Source organism: Pleurodeles waltl, chromosome 1_2, assembly GCF_031143425.1.
Source record: "Pleurodeles waltl isolate 20211129_DDA chromosome 1_2, aPleWal1.hap1.20221129, whole genome shotgun sequence".
Taxonomy (NCBI): Eukaryota; Metazoa; Chordata; class Amphibia; order Caudata; family Salamandridae; genus Pleurodeles; species Pleurodeles waltl.
Genome location: NC_090437.1, coordinates 1,172,053,493 through 1,172,075,781, shown reverse-complemented (window position 1 = coordinate 1,172,075,781; position 22,289 = coordinate 1,172,053,493). Strand labels below are relative to the sequence as shown.

Genomic DNA, 22,289 nt, shown 5'->3' with positions numbered 1-22,289 from the left:
ACCACAGGTTCTCAATGGGGTTCAGATCAGGTGAACAAGGAGGCCATGTCATTAGATTTCCTTCTTTTATACCCTTTCTTGCCAGCCACGCTGTGGAGTACTTGGACGCGTGTGATGGAGCATTGTCCTGCATGAAAATCATGTTTTTCTTGAAGGATGCAGACTTCTTCCTGTACCACTGCTTGAAGAAGGTGTCTTCCAGGAACTGGCAGTAGGACTGGGAGTTGAGCTTGACTCCATCCTCAACCCGAAAAGGCCCCACAAGCTCATCTTTGATGATACCAGCCCAAAGCAGTACTCCACCTCCACCTTGCTGGCGTCTGAGTCGGACTGGAGCTCTCTGCCCTTTACCAATCCAGCCACGGGCCCATCCATCTGGCCCATCAAGACTCACTCTCATTTCATCAGTCCATAAAACCTTAGAAAAATCAGTCTTGAGATATTTCTTGGCCCAGCCTTGACGTTTCAGCTTGTGTGTCTTGTTCAGTGGTGGTCGTCTTTCAGCCTTTCTTACCTTGGCCATGTCTCTGAGTATTGCACACCTTGTGCTTTTGGGCACTCCAGTGATGTTGCAGCTCTGAAATATGGCCAAACTGGTGGCAAGTGGCATTGTGGCAGCTGTACGCTTGACTTTTCTCAGTTCATGGGCAGTTATTTTGCGCCTTGGTTTTTCCACACGCTTCTTGCGACCCTGTTGACTATTTTGAATGAAACGCTTGATTGTTCGATGATCACGCTTCAGAAGCTTTGCAATTTTAAGAGTGCTGCATCCCTCTGCAAGATATCTCACTATTTTTGACTTTTCTGAGCCTGTCAAGTCCTTCTTTTGACCCATTTTGCCAAAGGAAAGGAAGTTGCCTAATAATTATGCACACCTGATATAGGGTGTTGATGTCATTAGACCACACCCCTTCTCATTACAGAGATGCACATCACCTAATATGCTTAATTGGTAGTAGGCTTTCGAGCCTATACAGCTTGGAGTAAGACAACATGCATAAAGAGGATGATGTGGTCAAAATACTCATTTGCCTAATAATTCTGCACTCCCTGTATAATAACCTAGTGGTGGCCGCCACTGGGTAATATTATGTGTGTTGTGTGCATGTTGTTGTACGTGTGCGTAAGTGTGCCTGTGTGTGCTTTGTACTTTCATTTCTGATGGTATGCATGACTGGGTATTCATTTATGTCTGCTTGGGTGCCTATCTGTTGCTCTGCTGATAGTCTGTATCAGTGTGTGTTTTCTGTGCATATGTGTGCCTTTATGTTTTGCATATGTATGCATGGGTACCTGATATAAGTTTTCTCTGTGTGTGCATGGTTGCGTGTATGCTAGTCTGTGAACATTCACACCTACATGTCTGCTATTCTGAGTGCATTGAAGCCTATTGACATTTCGGCGTGTGTGAATGGATGGTTATAGATTTGTCCTTGTGTGGCAAGAATATCTGTATGTATTTTAGTCTGTGTACATCAGTGCATATATATCTGTTTTTCTTTGTGCATTTATGTCTCTAGGTGTGTTGGTTATTGTGTGAATGTGCTCCTGCTTCTGCTTGCCTACACGTTGGTTCTCTATAGTTAGAAGAATTATGTCTACTGGACTACGTGCGTAGATGTTTGTGTATCTGGTGGTGTATGTGCACAAGTATCTGGATGTATGCCTTTTAGCCTGTGTGCAATGATAGCCTGCATGGCTGTTTTCATTCATAGATGCCAGAATGTGTGTTGATGTTTGTTGTACTGTGTGCATTTGTAATCAGCAGATAATTTCCTGTAATTTAGTACAAGTATAACTGTTGGCCGGTGTAAATAAGTTCCTTTCGGCCTATTAGTCTCTGTACATGTGTGCCTTTGTATTTATTGTGGGTGTCCACGTTTACCTCAAAGTCATTTAGTCAGTGAGCATTAGGAGCTATCTCTTTGGCCTATGCAAGAAAGCCTGCCTAGAAATGATCTGTGTTTTTAATGTATTTTGTGAGGATGATTGCAGGTGTGTGTATGTGTGAATATATGTATGACATATGTGTAAAGTGTGCCTGTACAACTGTGTGTTTCTGTGCATGCACTACAGACAAGCCTAATACCTTAGGTGGGTCAATGCCTGGTGAATGGCTCATTTGCATTTTGTAAATGTCAAGGCCACTCCTAATAGCATTAAAACACTGTTTACCTATTTGTAGTTGGTACAACTTCTGGCCCTCATTTATCCTGGACAGGTTTATTTCTCCACACACAGTAAAGGGATGATGCCTGAGGTTAATCTTACCTCTCGAGTTTAATTTACAACTGTGTTGTTAGACCTGGAATCCTTGGTGTGGTCTTCCCTAACTTTTTGCCTCACAGGTTGTTGTTGTGTGCTGGATTCTGTTTTTGCTGTTTTTGTTAGTCTGGGCACTTTACCACTGCTGAACAGTGCTAAAGTGCAAGTCCTCCCTATGTGAAATTGTATGGGTAATTGGCTTTTCTAGGTTTGGCATATTTGATTTATTAGTAAGTCCCTAGTAAAGTGCACTAGAGTTGCCCAGGGCCTGTAAATCAAACGCTACTAGTGGGCCTGCAGCACTGATTGTGCCACCCACATGAGTAGCCTGTAAACCTGTCTGAGACCTGCCCCTAAAGTGTCTTGTGTGCAGTCTTGCACTGCCATTTTGACTTAAGCATAAACCTTCCCTTTTTATACATGTAAGGCACCCCTAAGGTAGGCCCTAGGTAGCCCCATGGGCATGGTGCAGTGTATGTTAAAGGTGGGACATGTACTGATGTGTTTTACATGTCCTAACAGTGAAATACTGCAAAATTCGGTTTTCACTATTGCAAAGCCTATCTCTCTCATAGGTTAACATGGGGGCTGCCTTTAAATATCCTTAAAGTGCAGTTTCTGTTTGAGAGCAGATAGAAATATGGAGTTTGGGCCCCCTGAACTCACAATTTTAAAATACATCTCTTAGGGGAGTTGTTTTTTTAGATTGTTAGTTTGAAAATGCCACTTTTAGAAAGTGGGCATTTTCTTGCTTAAAGCATTCTGTGACTCTGCCTCTTTGTGGATTCCCTATCTGGGTCAGACTGACAGTTGGGCTGCTTGTGAATCTTTTCTAGACATTGACACAAAGGGTGCTGGGGTGTAGCCTGCATATCCGATAAGCCATCTGGGCTAGCGTGGAGGGAGGAGTGGTCACTTACACCTGAATAGGCTGTGCCTGCCCTCACACAGTGCTGTCTCCAACTCTCTGGTGTGTGTCTGGGGCCTGGCCTGGGAAAAGCAGGATCTTGTGAATAACAGAAACTTTCCTTTGAACTTTGCCTACTTCAAAGGCAGAAAGGGGTATAAATGGTGGACCCAAGACCCCAGACTTGAGATCACTTCTGGAACCAAGAGGAACCTCTGCCAAGGAGAAGAGCTGGAGGAGGAGTACTGCCCCTTTGCCTGTGACTGTGATTTGCTGGGTTGGCCCGCAGTTGCTGCTTCTGCCTGAAAGAGGAAAAAGACTGGACTTTGTGGTATATTCCTTCCTGTGAAGAATCTCCAAGAGCTTGAACTGAGCTTGCTTCCTGTTTTGAAGTATCAGGGTCATCAAAGACTGGTGAGACTCCTGCCTTGCCAAGTGGTGCCTTATCCAGTCCCTGGGCGCTTGAAAGGTGAAGCTGGTAGAAAAAGGACAATAATCCACAGACAGGAAGCTGTGCAGGGAATCTTTTGATGCACCACCTGCAACACAGCTGAAAAATGGCACGCCGCCCGATTTGTGGTGAAATCGATGCTCCACCTGCATTGTGGCTGGGAGATCGACGCACCACGGCTGGAGAAATAATGCAACACCCGCTTGCGGCTGCTGATAACGATGCAAACCCCACACAATGCGGTTTTCCAACACTGTGTGACCGGATTTCTCACACATCGTCGCTGTGTGTCAAAGTCATCGTGAACCTGCGCAGATCCGAGGTGCCCTGTCCGGAAATAGACGCATCGATCTCTTGCAAGGGAGAAAAATGATGCATCGCCTACCCGACCGGAGAAGAAACTGCACACGGCCTCATTTGCGAATAAGGAATTGCCGCATCGCTGACTTTTCCGGCGCACGCTCACCGGTGCAGCTTTATTTTTTACGAAAACCAGGTACTTTGTGTAACAAGAATGCTTCCATTGTTTTCTATGTAGTACGACTCTTATTCTTTTGAAAAGTCATATCTTGACTTGTGTGTGTTGGATTCTTGTCATTTTGGTCTTGTTTGATTTAGATAAATATTACCTATTGTTCTAAACTGGTGTGGTGTCCATTCTGTAGTGTTTCACTGTATTACTGTGTGTGTTGGTGCAAATTCTTTACAAATTTCTTCTGAGTTAAGCCTTTCTGCTCGTGTCAAGCTACAAAGGGGGCGAGCGGGGTTAACAAGGTGTGTTTCTCCTTTGCCTTGATTAGGGTGAGGGTCCTTGCCAAACAAAGAACCCATTTCTAACATGTGTCAAATGCAACAATCAGAGTATTCAATCGCCTTCATGTTAGCTAGACACATTATATGTTTTTACAGAATTGCTCCTGAAAGATGCATGAAAGTGGAGTTTTATCATGGGCATGAGGGAAGAGCCATTCTCAGGTGAAGAGTACATTTACATAGACTCATTGTGGTTCCAGAGTACCATGAAATGCCTTTTAAAAATTTATCCATGGTCTGAAGAGATTTGCTGTTATCTTGCAGCTATGCCCAGTGGTCAATTAACAAAAAAAGCAATCCTCTAATTCGTAAGTGACAAAGTAATTGGAAAAAAGACATAATTGCACTCTTTATGACTGGCCCAGTAGTGAATAGTGTGGCTTAATCTGACAAGAAAGATAAAGTGCTTTAAAAGTAAAGAACATTTTATTTTCACTATCAACAGTCATCTATTGGGCTAGGGCGTTCACATAATGAGCACTGTATCTCAGCCACAGCAACTCCATCAAGAGTCTACAAACCCACTAAAGTGGCCTGACTCGCTGGCATTCTAAGTCCGACAACCTGGAAGCAACCCTCCAAAAGAAACAATGGCCTCATACTACCTAACTAAGGCTTCATCCAGCCTTACTAATTTCAAAAGCAGGGTGAAGATATATCTGTTCTAATCTAACATCTACTCTGTAAAATGGTTCTCCAAACTATCTCTCGTTCAGTTGCTCTCCGAACCCTTTCACCCTTAAATGATACAGAAAAACAAAAAAAAGATAAATTGGAGCTCAATACTCAAACTGCACCCTGTATGTACCAAAAAACATAAACAATGCATTTCAATTGTACATCCAACACTATTCTAAAACATAGCAGTTGTATTGTGACAGTATGGTGAAAGAGAGTTCATAAAGATGAAAAGAAATAGCATTGTCTTCTCTTGTATTACTTTGTGCATCTTTTTTCATACCTGAAGGTTGTTCCCAATCCACCAATAGAACACAGTAAGGTTTGAGTTGTGAGGCTTTATGACAGCTGTAAGATTCACTTCTTGGTTTTTACCAATGACTGGTACCACTTCCAGATAAAGCGCCTGCAAGGGAGCTGAAACAGTTTCCAGATGTCATAAATCATGGACTAAACATTAATAATTAGCATTTTACAGTTCTACATACATCTATAGTTACTATTGCAGCTATGACTTTAGCTTCGCTTCCTTCTTATTAATAATTAGGAACTGTGGCATAAAGTACAACTTCACAGTCACAATTAGCTATCCATGTATCCTGCAATCAAAAGAATCTTCACATCAAGTCAATAGGAGTTGGCAGTGAAACCTATTGGCTTTGTCAAAGCTTTGTAGGGTGTAGTAAACCACAGTGAACATGTGCTCCTCTCAGATGGCCATCCGTGGCTGCCAACTTTGAATGCATTTGCAATTTTTAACATATACAGTTCAATTATGGGCACCACGGATCTAAGCACTTTAATGGTAGTCATATTTGAATTAATTTGGTAAAATGGGTGCCCGCACATGCACACACATGTGGCCATCTTGAAACAGGCAAAACATTTAAAATGGCAGCTCGCCAATAGCATGGTGGATGAGAAAATGTTTTTAAAAAGGGAGGCTGGTGGGGCAAGAGGATGCTGGGTGGGGGCAGAAGATGATGGGGAAGGAACAAGGAGTAGGGAGGGAAATCAGTTGCTTCCAGGTACTGCAAAGCAATGACAGATGTCAGCAGTGGAAGAATACTGCAAGTCAGAGCAGTGTGAAAATAAAATACTTCCGGGCGAGAGAGACACCAAACCAGGGAGGAAAGCCATTGAACAAGCAGTAAAAATGAGATGGACAACTAAGCCATCCAGTCATGCTCAATGACTAGACAAAGCCGATTCTAAGTATATGTAATGTTTTGGAAACAATAGGCTTTGCAAACAGAGAGTTGTTGCTGCCTGTAGCTAAGACCTGAAAAGGTTTATCCTAACCCTTAAACATAAATTGTTTCACTTGTGAAGACAACTTGTTAGGTTATGAAGTTTGAAAGAATCAGCTGTAAAGCTCATTCATTCTATGATGAATCCTAAAATGAGTCTCAGTAAGTCAGTCCTATGGTATGTTTTATTAAATAGCTACGTGGGAACTTGTGGTCTCATGAGTGTCCCATTGTATATGTATTATAGAAAAGAATTAACCCAAAGACAAAGCGGATATGTTGATGACAGTGCAATTGATGATAAGATTTTCTCTGTTGTCAGCACAATGCACATACCTTGCTAAAATCATTTAATTGTGAGAAAGTGATAATAGTTTGATATACATGCTGCAGAATATGCCCTATGAATTTCCTTTGCTTACATACTAAGCCACACGAATAGCTGTTTTAAATTTGCTTAATTATGTTATCCACGTGGCCATTGAAATAGACATATTGCATATGAACATCAATGCCTACAGATGAGACATCAGTGTATCTTTTACATATTGAAAAGAGCTGGAATCATCCAAATGTGAACCAAACATTTACATTCTCTCAAAATCACACCTTCACCCCATCTGTTTGGACTACAGATTGTGTACCTCTTTAGCAGACAAAAACATCACCCACACATGAAATCATAGCAAGGAAAGAGACAAATGACCTACTGTAAAAATAACTACATAGCCCCCTCCCAAATGTCCAGTTCTAATTTGACTTCACTTAACGCTCTGTAGACATGATGAATTTACTGCGTATACTTACGAAGCCTCCTTATGTCTCATTTTAACATGCATGACTATATGGCGAGATAAAGGCTAGGAAACAGCAATACATTCTTACTAATGGTGCACACATTGACTGCATTATGTAGAAGTACAAAAAAGCAATCAACTTACAGTTCACCTGGACAAACACCACAGCCTCATCTTGCCCAGCAACATTTTCAGCCTTCACAGAGACACTGTAGACTCCAGGGTTCTCATAGCGGTGTCGAATGGGCTCTCCATTTAATGTCAAGTTGACATAGATTGCTTTAAAGCCGTCTCCAAGGTCAACCTGGTATTTAGTATTAAGAACATCACCCTATGAAGATAAAATATTTAAATGGAATTATTTTATTCACCAATCCTCTCACTGAGAAATGATAATCAAAGAACCTCACAACAAAGAACACTGCAGGCAATGCATTGTAAAGTGGCTCTGTGGAAAGACTGAAACCTTAAAGTTCGAGACGGATTGGAAAAAAATGCACAATGACAATGGTAAGGCATTGTACAAGAGGTAGGCTGGAATATTGCATCACGAAACCTCATTATCATGGATCAGTAATTTCTGGGTGTGGTATTAGCAAACCACTACGAGTTTGATCCTAGAAAATGGGGAAATAACCTCAGGAATTGGTAATTGCACACCAATTCCTTTATGATGTTCCCTCCTTTTGGGTATGTTGGACCATGCACATTTGACTTTCATTAAGGTGAAATTTGTGCCTTGAATGGTCATTGTACAACTCGTGTCCCAGATTAGGCAAGTAGCTCCTGTTAACGGCCAAATCAAGATCTGAGTATCCACAATGAGGGTAAAAGCATTAAGGACATTTTAATTTGGACGTACTTCAAATTGACCATTCTCCTACAGTGGCCGCATTGTTTTTTTAGCATCAACAGGATACACAGTGAATCTGAGGAAATATACATGACCTTGTCTTGAATGCGAAGTTAGTGGTTATATTTTGGAAATTCAGATGAAGGGCACTTCTGAGAAAGGGAGCAAGGTAGAGGAAAGGGTTGCATTTTGACACGAGAAAGGGATTTGTGGATGATTAATGTGTTAAGGGTTTGACATGTTAGAAAGCAGCTCGGAGTGGGTTAGCATATGGTAGGTGGGGAGGGAAGTTGAAGCAAGCAATGCTAAAGCCATCAAATTGCTAAAAGATCTTTGTTAGAACGGAGGATGGTTGGTGAAACATGATGTTGGTAGCAGATGTGATGGCATTTTCATAGAGCTGGAATGGGTAGAGGGAGGAACACGCACAAGGTTTCCCCTTCTATTCCTTAGTCAGGTTTGCCGAAGACTATAGTACAGATGTGGGTCATGGTTTTGGGTGAGTGTGGAACTTGCACATTTTTTTTAACTGGTGTTAGGTACAGGTGACTGTTGACGTGATGAAGGTTGACAGACACATATTGCTGTTCAACATGATCACTTGATCACTGGAGCAAGGGAGGAGGGGCTTTAATAAAGAGACATGAGAATGCATCTGTCAGCAAGAAAAAAGGTGATCTCATCTTCACATTTTTATGATGGCCTGCCTGTAGCAGAAGCTGAATACACAATTAAAGTCAATTGTTAAGACATTTGCAATTATGGAGGAAATGTAGATCTTTGCAATGCCAACTTGTTCTAGCAGAGTGGACCTTCCCTTTATAAGATTTATATATGGTGTTACTCCACTATTGTTAAACATGTGAAAGACAGGGGTCAGCAGAATTGTCGTGGTTTACTGTGGGAAAAGTCAGTGACACAAAACCTCCAGGGCAATGGAAGAGGGTCTTAGAGTCCAGGTGAAGGAGGAAACAATACCGAGACAGCTCAGGAGAAACGTGAGGACAGGATAAGTACTTGACTGCAAGATGTATCTTACAAATACTGAAGAAGGCAATATCTGGACAAAAATAGACGGTAAGGGGGCATTGAACCCACCAAAAAGTGCTATGTCTGTGTTCAATGGAATGAGCAAGGAAGACAGCTGTCCTTAAATATTAGACAGCCAAGAAAAGGAAATTACAGAAAGTCTCACATGGCGACTGCCATGTTGGATTGCGAAAAGGAATATAAAAAGCGAATACTCCTCCATATTGGATTTACTGAAGAGAGAAATCAAAGACCTAGACTGGAATGTATCCTCAAAATCCTTTGAACGGCTAGTAACAACCCTTAGACAAGTGGTTGCCCTCTTTCTCCAGGAAGGTCATGAGGTTGCCGGTGAGCCTTTGTCCCGATCCCCTGCACTTCCCAGTTGTACTGAGCTCCAAGATGGAACTTGCAAGGAGAAGAAAGAGGAATCCCTGAACAAAGACTAGGAAGTAGGACAAGCAGCAGCCTCAGAGGGTTGCAGGTAGGTTTGGGCCACTCTCCTCTCTCCCTATTACTGCCAGCAGCCTTTTCCCCATGGAAGCCTGTCCATGGAGATGCCACCAGTAAGCGGTGGCAGAGGCAACTGGAAATGTACATGTGATCTTTAACAACTGCAAATGAATTAACATTGTGAGCAATATGTACACTATGTAAAACTAAAATATTTTTTTTTTGCTTACCATTAATGCATCATAAAAACATGGGGGTTAATTTATAAAAGAAAAACTTTCTGACAGAAATAGCCTGACAATGATATTATGGTTTCACACAAATAGGTACGGTGCATCCCAAGACATTGTACTGACAAGCAAATATGAAGAGTTATGTGGTATTACAATTTATACCTCACCCCTGTATTGGAGAACCTAAATCATATTCACAGCCTCCCTTGAGTGGAGGCTAGGTAGGGAGGGTGCAGTGTGTTTAAAAGGATTGACATCGCTAAGCAATTAACTGGCATATACACTCTGCTTATTCGTGTGATTCTAGTTTGATGAATGTGCGGGCAACCAGGTAAGGACTGCCACAATTTGATTTAACTAGTCCCTAGTTAGAAAAAAATAACTCAACCCAATAAAAAAACCTGGACCTAATCCCTAAAAACACTGGCACAAAGCAGCAGGCTTTTCCGTTAAGAAATTCAAGTTAAGTCCCAGATTTATAAAGAGTTTGCATTAGGTTTATGTTACTTTTTTAACGCAAACCTGATTCAATATATTAGGTTGGGATTTACAATCCAACACAAATTGCAATTTGAGTTGAATTGTAACCAAAAGTAACACAAAGCTGCTACATGGTTTTCCTTGCATTACTTTGCGTCAAGTGGGTGCACCATGGGTGGTACATGGGTATTTCCATGTCCACCCATGGGTCAAGAACTGTAGACAGGGATCTGCACCAAAATCCTGTGCCTCTCTGAGGCTGGTATAATGAGGCAAAATATTTTCAATTCACCTAATTTTACCCTTGTTGCATTTGTGTAGCATTTTACAGCACACATGCCAAAAGGAAACTGACTTCTAGGATACCTTTTGTACAGGAAGGGGCTCCTTCCTGCACACAAACTTTGCTTATCGTAACACAGACACCCTTGTACTATGGCATAAGGGTGTCTGAATTGGCGCATAGCAGCCTTAAGGACACCAGTACAGAGAGAGAACAGAACAGTGCCACATCTTAGTAGATATTGTGATGTTCTGCTTTCTCATGTTCACTCAACTTTACTTACTGCTAATTCTCTCATAATCTCCACCCAGCCATGTCATTCACCATCTTTTCATCTCTTCTGATTAATTTAATGACTTTCGTCGGCCAACTCCCATTTTCTTGGTCTACAATATTATGCTGGGACCCTGTGTGCCAATTCAACTAATCACTATACATCTCTGTGGTGCCAAAACCAAAGCTAAATGCAGAAACTTGTATTGCACTTTTTTACTGCATTTTGCTATGGTACCCAGCAGGCATTTTGGAGCGACATATAGAGAAATCCTTTGCCCCTACCCAGTCTCTCAACTATCTCCCTTCCCCCCAGAACACCAAAACCATAGTACATGACCACATCAAATATATAAAAGTTGCTCAGTCTAACCTGCATCTTGGGCATATCACTGACCTACCCAGATATATTATGCACAGTTTGACAGGTGTTCGGTAAGTACAGTGCAAATTTCTGGCCTGCGTCAAGTGTTCTAGTAGAAGGGAGGGCATTAGGATAAATTGCACAGATCTCTCTGGCTCGCCTGGACACCTTGGCATTTTGAAGGAACTGGTCAGGTCCCACGCCAAATGAATCCTGTGCACCCTGGAAGGTATTGAAGAATTTCCTGGTTTTAAATTTCCCAATGAAGTACAGCCCCCATTCCTCCATTGTGCCATTGCCCTATCTGAATCTATACATTTAAATGGATGCAAGGTCCATATGTCCACACCTCTCACAAATGGCAAACGCTTTAGGATTCTTAAAGTAATTGTCTCTCAAATGCACATTATTGGGATTATCTCCAGGTGCGTTCCTCACTGCACAAGTAACTAAAGGAGAGGGATATTGCTGAGGGTCTTCTCAGCAAATGTTTCTCCCAATTGTCCTCTTCAGCAGCCCACCAGCAGCATGCGGAATACAGCTGCACAAAAATATAGCTCCATATTTGGGAGGTCTAGTGCCCCATCTTCCAGTTGTAACGACTCAAGCACAACTTTATGTATTTTCCTAGGAATTATGGTTCCAGGAACTGTAAAGCATTCCCAAACAGTGGGTTTTTGCCTCACAGATCTACTGACAGACCCTGAAGCCTGGGGTATATCATTCATGAAATGCAACCACGCCAGTAAATCATCCAGCTCTCATCTCTGATTGCATATTTAGTGACTGATCAAGATGGAAGCCTGGGGTTGTGGGGGCTGGTGGAGGTGCTACCTTAAAAGTATTTGTTCCTGTTATGGAAAGTTTACTATGAATATGAGAACCTGATGGATGTTCCATTACTTGTATATTCATTTCTCTACCCGTGTTTTGACATGTGCAGGACTGGATCTGTAATCAGCAATATGAAGACCTTATTGTTCAATGAAGGAACAAATGTGCAACATTTTTATCATGCAAAGATATGTGCACAGTCATACTTGAAATGCTAATAAAGAAACTTACAAAAAAAACCTTACTTATTTTCCTATACCAAACCAGGGAGACCAGCAAACTATTTAATTTCTCAAAGTGTTGGGTAGCCTAGGACAAGGTGAATTCTGTAGTGTGTAGAGACAAAATGGTAAAAACACAAGTTTTTGCAATGGACTATTGTCCCATGAGAGAGAGAGGCTGAGTATTCCAGATTTTTAGTGACTGTTAACTGTCCAGGAGCTTCTCCATGTTGTATTTTTAGTATTTCTTTAGTCTGCACCACTGTTAGAAATTACCATCTTTTGAGTGGTATCCTCCCAGTTTTTACCTTCTTTTGCTGAGATGGTGTTTGCAGGCTAAAGGACTGTACTCACTGGTATATCCCTAATTGGCACATTTTAATTTAATTGTAAGTTCCTAGTATATGGTACACCATGAACCCAAGGCCTGTAAATTGAATGCTACCAATGGATGACAGGACTCATTGTCCCACCCAATAAAATAGGAGTGTAAAACATGTCTGCCAATGCAGACTTGGTACACAGTTTAAAATTGCCAATAAACCTGGCAAAACTAACCTTTTGCTAGCCCTCAACATTCTTTTTTGATACTTACAGGTCACCACTGAGGTATGCCCTAGAAGCCAATAGGGCAGGATGCATGGTATTTAAAAAATAGGGCATGCATATTAAATAATTTACATCTCCTGACAATGGAAACTCCCATAGACAATTTTCATTGAGGCACACCTGCCTCTCCCATAGGAAAACAATGGGTTACATTATAACAACTTATAATACTTCATTTTGGGAGTGGCTAGAAACATAATTCAAGGACTCAATCCAATGTAATGGTCAAGTCAGATTTTATAGTACTATTTTAGAAATTACAGTTTTAGAAAGTTGTCATTTTCCTGCCTAAAACCAAACGGATTTTCTGGCAGCGTCCAGCTGTCACCTGATGGCTCCTGTGTGATAGGTTTGATGAGGAAACACTCAACATCATGAACTCCATCCACTCCAGCTCTCCCTCCGAGCCCCGCCTCCACCATAACTTCAACAAAGCAAGTAGCACCATTGCACCAAGCTCCGGCACATCATCAACCTCTCCTTCGAAACAGCCGCCTTCCCAGAAATCTGGAAACACACCGAAATCAAGCCCTTACTGAAGAAACCAACCGCAGACGACCTCAAGAACTTCCGCCCCGTCTGTCGACTCCCCTTCCCAGCCAAGGTCATCAAAAAAGGCTGGCAACAGACAACTCACCAAACACATCGAACTCCACAACATCCTTGACCCCTCTCAGTCTGGCTCCCAGAGAAACCACACCACTGAGACCGTCCTCCTCGCCACCAAAGATTACATTTGCATACTCCTAGATGGGTGAGACTGCAGCTCTGCAAAAACAGGTAGTTTTGTATTTGATAATTTTGATGTGTCCATGTAGTATTTTGGAGTGTTTCCTGTTGTGGACGCTAGGCCTACCCACCCAAGTGAGGTACCATTTTTATTGGGAGACTTGGGGTAGTGGTGGGTGGAAGAACATTTGTGGCTCCTCTCAGATTCCAGAACTTTCTATCACCAAAATGTGAGGAAAAAGTATTTTTTGCTAACTCTTGAGGTTTGCTAAGGATTCTGGGTAACAGAACCTGTTAAGACCGCCACAAGTTACCCCATCATAGGTTCCCCTAGGTGTCTAGTTTTCAGAAATATCCAGGTTTGCTAGGTTTCCCTAGGTGTTGGCTGAGCTAGAGGCCAAAGTCCACAGCTAAGCACTTTGCAAAAAACAGGTCAGTTTTCTTTGGGAAAATGTGATGTGTCCATGTTGTGTAGCGGGCACTAGGCCTACCCACACAAGTGAGGTACCATTTTTATCGGATGACTTGGAGGAATGCTGGGTGGGAGGAAATTTGTGGCTCCTCTCAGATTCCAGAACTTTCTATCACAGAAACGTGAGGAAAAAAGTGGTTTGTTTTGCAAACTTTTGAGGTTTGCATAGGGTTCTGGGTAACAGAACCTTGTGAGAGCCCCACATGGCACTCCATTCCGAATTCCCCTAGGTGTCTAGTTTAAAAAACTGTATAGGTTTGTTAGGTTTCCCTATGTGCCGGCTGAGTTAGAGGCCAGAATCCACAGCTAGGCACTTTGCAAAAAACACGTCAGGTTTCAATGTAAAAATGTGATGTGTCCATGTTGCATCTCCTGACACGGGCATTAGGCCTACCCACACAAGTGAGGTACCATTTTTATCAGGAGACTTGGGGGAACACAGAGTAGAAAAACAAGTGTTATTGCCCCTTGTCTTTCTCTACATTTTTTCCTTCTAAATGTAAGACAGTGTGTAAAAAAATGTCTATTTGAGAAATGCCCTGTAATTGGCATGCTAGTATGGGGATGCCAGAATTCAGAGATGTTCAAATAACTATTGCTTCTCAACACCTTATCTTGTGACCATTTTGGAAATACAAAGGTTTCCTTGATACCTATTTTTCACTCTCTATATTTCACCAAATGAATTGCTGTATACCCGGTATACAATGAAAACCCTTTGCAAGGTGCAGCTCCTTTATTGGCCCTGGGTACCTAGGGTTCTTGATGAACCGACAAGCCCTATATATCCCCACAATCAGAAGAGTCCAGCAGACTTAACAGTATATTGCTTAAAAAAATCTGCCATAGTTGGAAAAAGTGATAGAAGAAAACATGGACAGAAATGGCCCTTTTTTCACCTCAATTTCAATATTTTTTCATTTTAGCTGTTAATTTCTGTAGGAAAACCTTGAAGGATCTACACAACTGATCCTTTGCTGAATTCAGAATGTTGTCTACTTTTCAGAAATGTTTAGCTGTCCAGGATCCATCACTGGTTTCACAACCATTTCTGACACTAACTGGAAGAGGCTGAAAGCACACAAAAATAGTAAAAATGGGGTAAGTCCCAGTAAAATGCCCCAATTATGCAGACAAAAATGTGGTTTTCTGATTCAAGCCTGTCTGTTCCTGAAAGCTGGGAAGATGGTGATTGTAACACAGCAAACCCTTTGTTGATATCATTTTCAGGGGGAAAAACCACATGCTTTCTCCTGCAGTACTTTGTTCCCATTTGTTTAAACAAAAACTAAATGTGTGCTGTATTTTGGCTAATTTTTGGTCTCCTCCAGGGGAAGCCACAAACTCTGGGTACTCTGGTATCCCTAGGATGTCAGAACAAAAGGACACAAATTTGGGGTGGGTAGCTTTTGTGGACAAAAAGTCACAAGTTCCTAAGCGTGAACTGCCCCAAATAGCCAGAAAAAGGCCTGGCACCTGAGGGGGGAAAAGGCCTGGCAGCGAATGGGTTAAAAGTCCAAAAACTGTGCTGTGTTGTGTTTTTATGACATATAAATACATTATTAATGAAGAATCCAATATATCTAGGGACTTTAAGGCAATGATTTTTATATTATAGGAAATGTTTTCTATGATTTTTGTACTTTAAAGCCTTTGATTTTTATACATTCAACATTTCATGCACTGCTTTGTGGATCACTGGCCTCGTGTGTATTCAATGCATTGGCAAATTATACTTGCAGATTTGCTTAAAAGGATTCATTCATCCCTTCATAATCCGTGGTTCACCCACAAGTGTGAAGAGCAATGACCCAAAGTGATTAAAACCTCTTTGCCTTCGCCTCCAATACCAAACGTGAGATCAATAGCCAGCCATATAAAAAAATCTAATTTTAAGAGTAGCAGATTTTTCAGATTTCCAAATGCAGATCTTAGGCCTGCCATATATTTCTTCAGCCAAGTGTGAAAAAACTCCTTTAATTAGAGAGAACCACAGAGACAAATCACAGAGCCTGCAGATTGAAGCCAAGAGCTGCAGCCAAGGAAGCTTCTTTACATTAGTGAAAGGGTAATGGCAATAACATTGTGGGAAACAAATTGTTATGAATCTGTGCCCGCAGTAGGCCGATCACAAATGACTAATTACTTCATTTGTAATCATTAAATATACATACATAGAATTCAGCTATCTAACCACGGGGAATACTTGATGTGTTAGTAAATCCATCGTAATTTGTTCTAGATAAACAAGGTTTGACTTGGATTTCTCTAGTGCATAGTCGATAGAGTGGGTCTGAATAGCCCAGGGTTTTAATCTGTAATTGCAGGTGTTGATAACTGCTCTATAATGGGGCGATTTTAAACCCGTTTTTGCACACCTAGTTACTACTTTGATTAGCAGCACCTGTCATATTTTGATTAATAGAGTTAGTTGGCATATATTCCTACATATAGGACCTATGATCTTAAAACCCGCAGGTATGTCGTGAATAATGGCACATATTTCTCAGATACCTTAAGTTTAGGATAGCAATATTCATATGGAAAGGATAGAGAATATCGATAAAACAATAACCTTGTAACTTTGTATTCATCAACTTTCCAAGTGGGATACATACTTAATTTGTACAATTACTTTTAGAGCCCTTAATCCAAATTTACTTTTTGGATCAAGTGTTTTTATGTAGTTAAATATTTATTTATTTAATTTTATAGTATATTATACAGCAAGGAACTACCATATAGTGATTGATGTGGTACAAAGAAGAGGTTGTAGACGCAGGAGTAACTGATGAGGAAAAACAGGATGCCTTCTGCACACAGAATATCATTAGTACTGCAAGCAATCACAGTGGAGACAATGAAAAAGCCTCAGTTAGAACCAAAGTACTAATGCACCCAGGAATGCAGTGCATTGAAGTTCCAAAACATCATACCAAGGATTCATGGACCGATGAGATCCTCATATTCATGGACCTAGTAGAAGAAGTGAGTTTTCAAGCCTATTGGGAGCGTCAGGGAGTCTATCCAGTTCCTAGCGGTCCAAACAGGTTGACCCATAACAAAGAGTCCTGCGCCTGAAATGTTCTACACGCAGATCATTTGTGTTGGTCTTAATAGGTAGCAGGAAGGTTCCCATGGCTCACCTGAGGCTTCTGGTTGGAAGGTTTTGAAGAGATATTCAGGAGTGTGGACATGCAAAATATGTGCATAGTATTTCTAAAGTACAAGCTTAGCCAAAGCGCAGCCGGGCGCTGTACTGGGTCCAAGACAAGCATAAAGTGATTGTGGAGGTGGCTGGGTTATAGACAGGTAATGTATTGTGGGGGTAGTGTTCTTTAAAGAATTGACTCCAACTCTTTCCTAAACTGGACCAGCATTCAGGAAAACCTGATGGATATGGGGATGTAGCTCCAGGTCCTGGGTGCATAGATGGAAAATGACTGTTGTCTTGTTTTTTCTTTTTTTACATTTCTTAGTCTGCAGTCGGATGGTGTCCTTGCTGCAGTTTTGTAGAGAACCACCAGAGATGGTAAGTTTGTCTGCAAGATGAGTTTGGGGCGAGGCTGGCTGCGATGGCTTTAAAAAATGATATAGCTGGTTTTGAAGATGATATGGGCTGGCAAAGGGAGCCCATGGAGTTTCATCAGCATGGGGTGATGTGGTCATATGTCTTCAAGCCCTGGATGAGATATTCTACACTGTGTAGGGTGCTGTTAAGTGGTGCCAGTGTGGAGTCTGGAAGGACATGGAGTAAGGCGTTACCACTATCCAGATACAAGAATATGAGGGCTTCAACAATTGTTCTGAAGTCTCTTTCTGGAAGCAATGGTTTCACTTTCTTTAGAAGAAAGATCTGGTACCAGGCCATCTGTTTTTTTGCAGCGTATTCATTGAGGGTGAGGTTGGTGACCAGCGTGAATACAAGTAACCTGGCCTTTTGTGAAAGTTGAGGCTCAAAGCCCTCAAAGTTCATGTCATTGAGCCAGGTTTGTACTATATTTTGTTTGTTGTTCTTGACAAATAACAGGAATTCTGTCTTGGATAGGTTGAACTTCAGGTGGGTGCTAGCCATCCAGACCTCAATGATGTTCAGGTAGTGTTTGAGGCATTGGATGCCAGAAGCAGAGGATAGTTTCAAGTCTTAACAGAGTAGGTACAGAGAGATCAATACCACTTTGTAATTTCATTGACTTGGGTGACATTGAGAGTTCACTTGTCAAACATGACTCATGTTTTTTGTTTTCTCTTCTGGGGTGTATGGTGATTCCTTTGAGTCTGGGCAAATATAAGAAAGTGATGAAAGATCTACTGAACTATGACCAAGATCACAGTCTTCCTCCTTTTAATGCAGAGCCGTATAAGATTCATCCAGTGCTAAGCAACATTCAAGCAGTTTGAACCTAGGTAAGGTGAGGTTACCCACATACTTTCTCTTGGTTCAGTTTATCATGGGAGGGGGAGAACCAGCATGGAACAATTTCACTAATTTCAGTAGGTATAACCATGAAATTGTGTAACACATGGCTAATGTTGTCAATTGTTACTGAGAGAGCAAAAAGAATCAGGGTATAGGAACTCCTTGCTTACGCTTAACAGTGTAGTTTCGGTTTCCCAGCAAGGATGAAAACCTCAGTGGAGAATGCTTATTAGGTTGCTGGTTTTCAGATGGACAGACAAGTGTGTGGTCACAACAGTTGCCAGCTCCTGTGCAATGTGGACCTGGGGAGAGTTTCATAAGTGCTACCTTTGTTTTTTTCCCAGGAGTGAGGTGAAGATACACTGCTTGAGTTTGGAATTTAACAGGTGGAAGATACGACAATGATAAGGCTGACGATGAGGGAACCAAGAGTAGGGAGAAATGGGATCATTGATGATGACAATCATTTTTAGTATTATGAAATAATGTTAGGTCCTTCTGTTTATGAACTGCAGTAAACTCACAGATCGAGGCAGACAGGTTGATTCAATTAAACCTTTAGGTCTGGAGAAAAGCACAATGTTGTCTCTTAAGAAGATGCCCTGATGAAAGCAGCCTTATAGTTTCTGCAAGACAATCAGCATGACATGTTTAATTGGTAATTGTGATTTGACCCTCTGACGTTCAAGGGTCCTGCTCTTATGTTTCACATGGTGGAGATGAGTAGTGTGGTACCTTAAGGCTAGGTTTTTTGTATGCATAACCATATTCATGCCTAGATGTGATGTTTTGTAAACTGACACAACTTGGAAACTGTTATAATTTGTCTGTAGTTCTACTGAACTGCCACTAGGATGTTGCATATTCTAGCTTGTTTGTACTTTATACTTGCTTACTCCTCATGAGAAATGCATCGCTGTACAAACTATTGCCTTTTGGAACACCTTTTTGTCAATATTGTTTATCACGGATGTAATACATAATCCATTTTAAGGACCATTTAATTTGCATGTGATGTGCATTTTCATTGATTGCATACAAAGGGTATCTCTTCTTGTTCTCTTTTTCTAATTTAAATATGCCTGTATTGCAGTTTAAAGCAGCCATTTCAACATGTCAAAAGAAACCTTTGTCAGGCTAAACCTTCCGTTCTAATACATATGTCACTGCTGAAGTAGGCCTGTATGAAACTGGTTGAGGAAGGTGGAAACTCTTTTTAAGCAGCAACCACAATTCTTCTCAGGGTGAAGCCACAAGCAAACTCGAAATTAACATGTGCTCAACCCTTGGGTAGCTTGACCCAGAGCAGGTCAGGCTTAACTCAGAGGCAATGTGTAAAGTATTTGTGCAATACTTCAAATAGTAACATGGCGAAAACACACCACTAAAGGATCCCACACCAGCTTAGAAAAATAGAGTCCATTTGAATAAATAAAACATCAAAACAACAACAATCCAATCAGTAGAACTGGAGCTATGCAGGTTTAAAGATTTTAGTAGAAATAGTGCCAGAAGGCACAAAGTGCCAACTGTGGATATCTAGTTGCGCTATACCGGAACACAGTTACAAGTTCAGGGCAACTGTGATGCAGCTTGAGACGGCTATAGGGACCCAGTTAGGCTCGCTAAACAAAGTACCCAAATCCTGGTTTGCACAGCATTGCAAGAATCCAACTCGAACATGTGTTGTTTGATGCGTTGGTTCCAAGATGCAGTGAGGCTGTGGTGCGAGGTCCTGCATTGGCCTCAAGGATTCTGTCAATGAGGGCTTGCGTTGCAAAGTCTGGCACTAAGTTGCATCACACAGTTGGTATAACGTACCAGTTCCAAGTAGCTGTAAGGCTGTGATGCGGAGACTGAGGTCATTGTTAAAGCTGCCATTGATGAGGGATATGAGGGCCTGCACTGAGGACCTGTCGCACAGTGGCGTTTCCAATGCGGTGACAGGCTGAGATGGTTCAGATCCACGCAGCAAACGTAATGCATTGGTTCTGCTCGGGGTTGTGTAGCATAACTGAGGAGATGGATCAGTTCCGCTGGATTCACAAAGGCTGGCAGACCACCTTAGGCCACTTCAAGAGGACTAAGGATGAGTTGGCACCAATTAGCAGGGTAGACTGACAGATGACAGAGTCCAGGTGTTGGAGTCAAGGTTGCTGGAGCCTTTTGTCCCTGAGGCACTAGTCAGGAGGCCAGCCAACTGGCCTTGGAATCACTTTGGGGTCCTGGGATCAAAAGGTGCAGGTCCAGTCCTTCTCACTCGGGCAAGTCAGCACAGCAAGGCAGCAGTCCAGTAAGGCAGCAGTCCAGCAGCACAACAGTCCAGCAGGGTGGCAGTCCTTCAGCAGCACAGCAGTCCTTCTTCCTGGCAGAGTATCAGCTGGTCCAGAAGTATACTAAAGAGTTGGCGACTGAAGTCCAATTTTCACACCAGGTGCCCTTCCTCTAGAAGGTAGGAAAGCTTCTAAAAGTTCCATTTGAACTCCTCAGGCATCCTGCCTTCCCTGTCCTGGCTCCAGACTAACTACAAGGGGTATGCAGTCCTTTGTGTTGAGGTAGGACACAGCCTATTCAAGTATACATAGGGCTGGGCCCAGTACACCTTCCCATCTTGTCAGGGATAGCCCATCCGGGCACACTTAAGCTCTCTATTGTGTGTGATTGTCTAGGAGGAATACACAAAGCCCAACTGTTAGCTGCTCCTAGTCATGCAACCCAGGGACAGGCTACAAGTGCTAAATGGCTACAGCAGGAAAATGCCAACTTTTTAAAAGTGGTGTTTTCAAAATTGTAATTTAAAATCCAACTTTACCATAAATTAGGATTTTTCATTACAATTCCAAAGGCATCAAACATGAACTAAATACTGGTTCTCATTTTGAAAGTATGGCTTATTGAATGTAATACAGTAACTATAATGTTATCCTAATGGAGAGGAAGGCCTTGCAGTAGTGAAAAACTAATTTAAGGGTTTTGCACTACAATTACATATAATACTTAAAGTTACATGTCCTACTTTTCAATATACTGCACCCTGCCTTTAGGGCCTACCTTAGGCGTGACTTACATGTATTAAAAAGGAGGGTTTGGGCCTGGCAATATGTTGATTTTGCCAAATTGAAATGGCTGTTCAAAGTTGCACACAGAGAGTACAATGGCAGGCTTGAGGCATGTTTAAAGGGCTACCTAAGGGCGTGGCACAATCAGTGCTGCAGACTCACTACACAGTTAATTTATAGACCCTGGGCATATGCAGTGCTACTTTACTCAGGACTTACAAGTAAATTAAAGATGTCAATTGGGGATAAGCAAATGTTACCATATGTTAAGGAGTAAACACTGGTTAGCAGTGTTTTAGTGTGCAGAGTCCAAAGGCCAGTAAAAACAAGATCGGTAAACAAAACTGGAGGAGAAAGGCAAAACGTTTGGAGGAATACTAACCTAAGGCTGACAGGTCTGACAGAGTCCTAAAACCCTAAAGACTCCTAGGGCAGGGTTCATTGTACTTAAAAAGTAGACATGTAGGTTTTAGTTTTACAGGTCCTGGTAGTGAAAACTTCTAAAGTTATATTTCACTGTTGCAGGGGCTCTCTTTTCCTTACTATAACATTGGTTTACCTTATTGCACTTAATAAGTGATACGTTTGGGACCAGATTGGAAAATTATGTTTGCACTCAACTAAACTGTAATTTGAAATCATTTTTAATAGTAAAGTTGAATTTTAAGTCACACTCTCGAAAATGCCACTTTTCGAAAGTTGGCCTTTTCTTGTCCTAACCATTTAGTGCTTGCTGCCTGTGTCCTAGGTTAAATGAGTGTGAATAGGTTGTCAGCTGGCCTTTGTGTATTCCTTCCTGACAAAAAGACAAAAGGG

At 41.7% G+C, this 22,289-nt stretch overlaps 1 protein-coding gene across 7 annotated transcripts in view; it reads right to left on the bottom strand.

Moving 5' to 3' along the window:
* Positions 1 to 22,289, bottom strand: part of SORCS2 (sortilin related VPS10 domain containing receptor 2) — a 1,939,515-nt gene that overhangs the window by 80,229 nt on the left and 1,836,997 nt on the right. For all 7 annotated transcript variants that reach the window (XM_069203288.1, XM_069203250.1, XM_069203258.1 and 4 more), the window contains exons 19-20: positions 7,306 to 7,492; positions 5,398 to 5,531 (exon numbers count right to left, since the gene is read on the bottom strand). In XM_069203288.1, the coding sequence (XP_069059389.1) occupies positions 5,398 to 5,531; positions 7,306 to 7,492 (321 nt within the window). The remainder of the gene's footprint in view (positions 1 to 5,397; positions 5,532 to 7,305; positions 7,493 to 22,289) is intronic.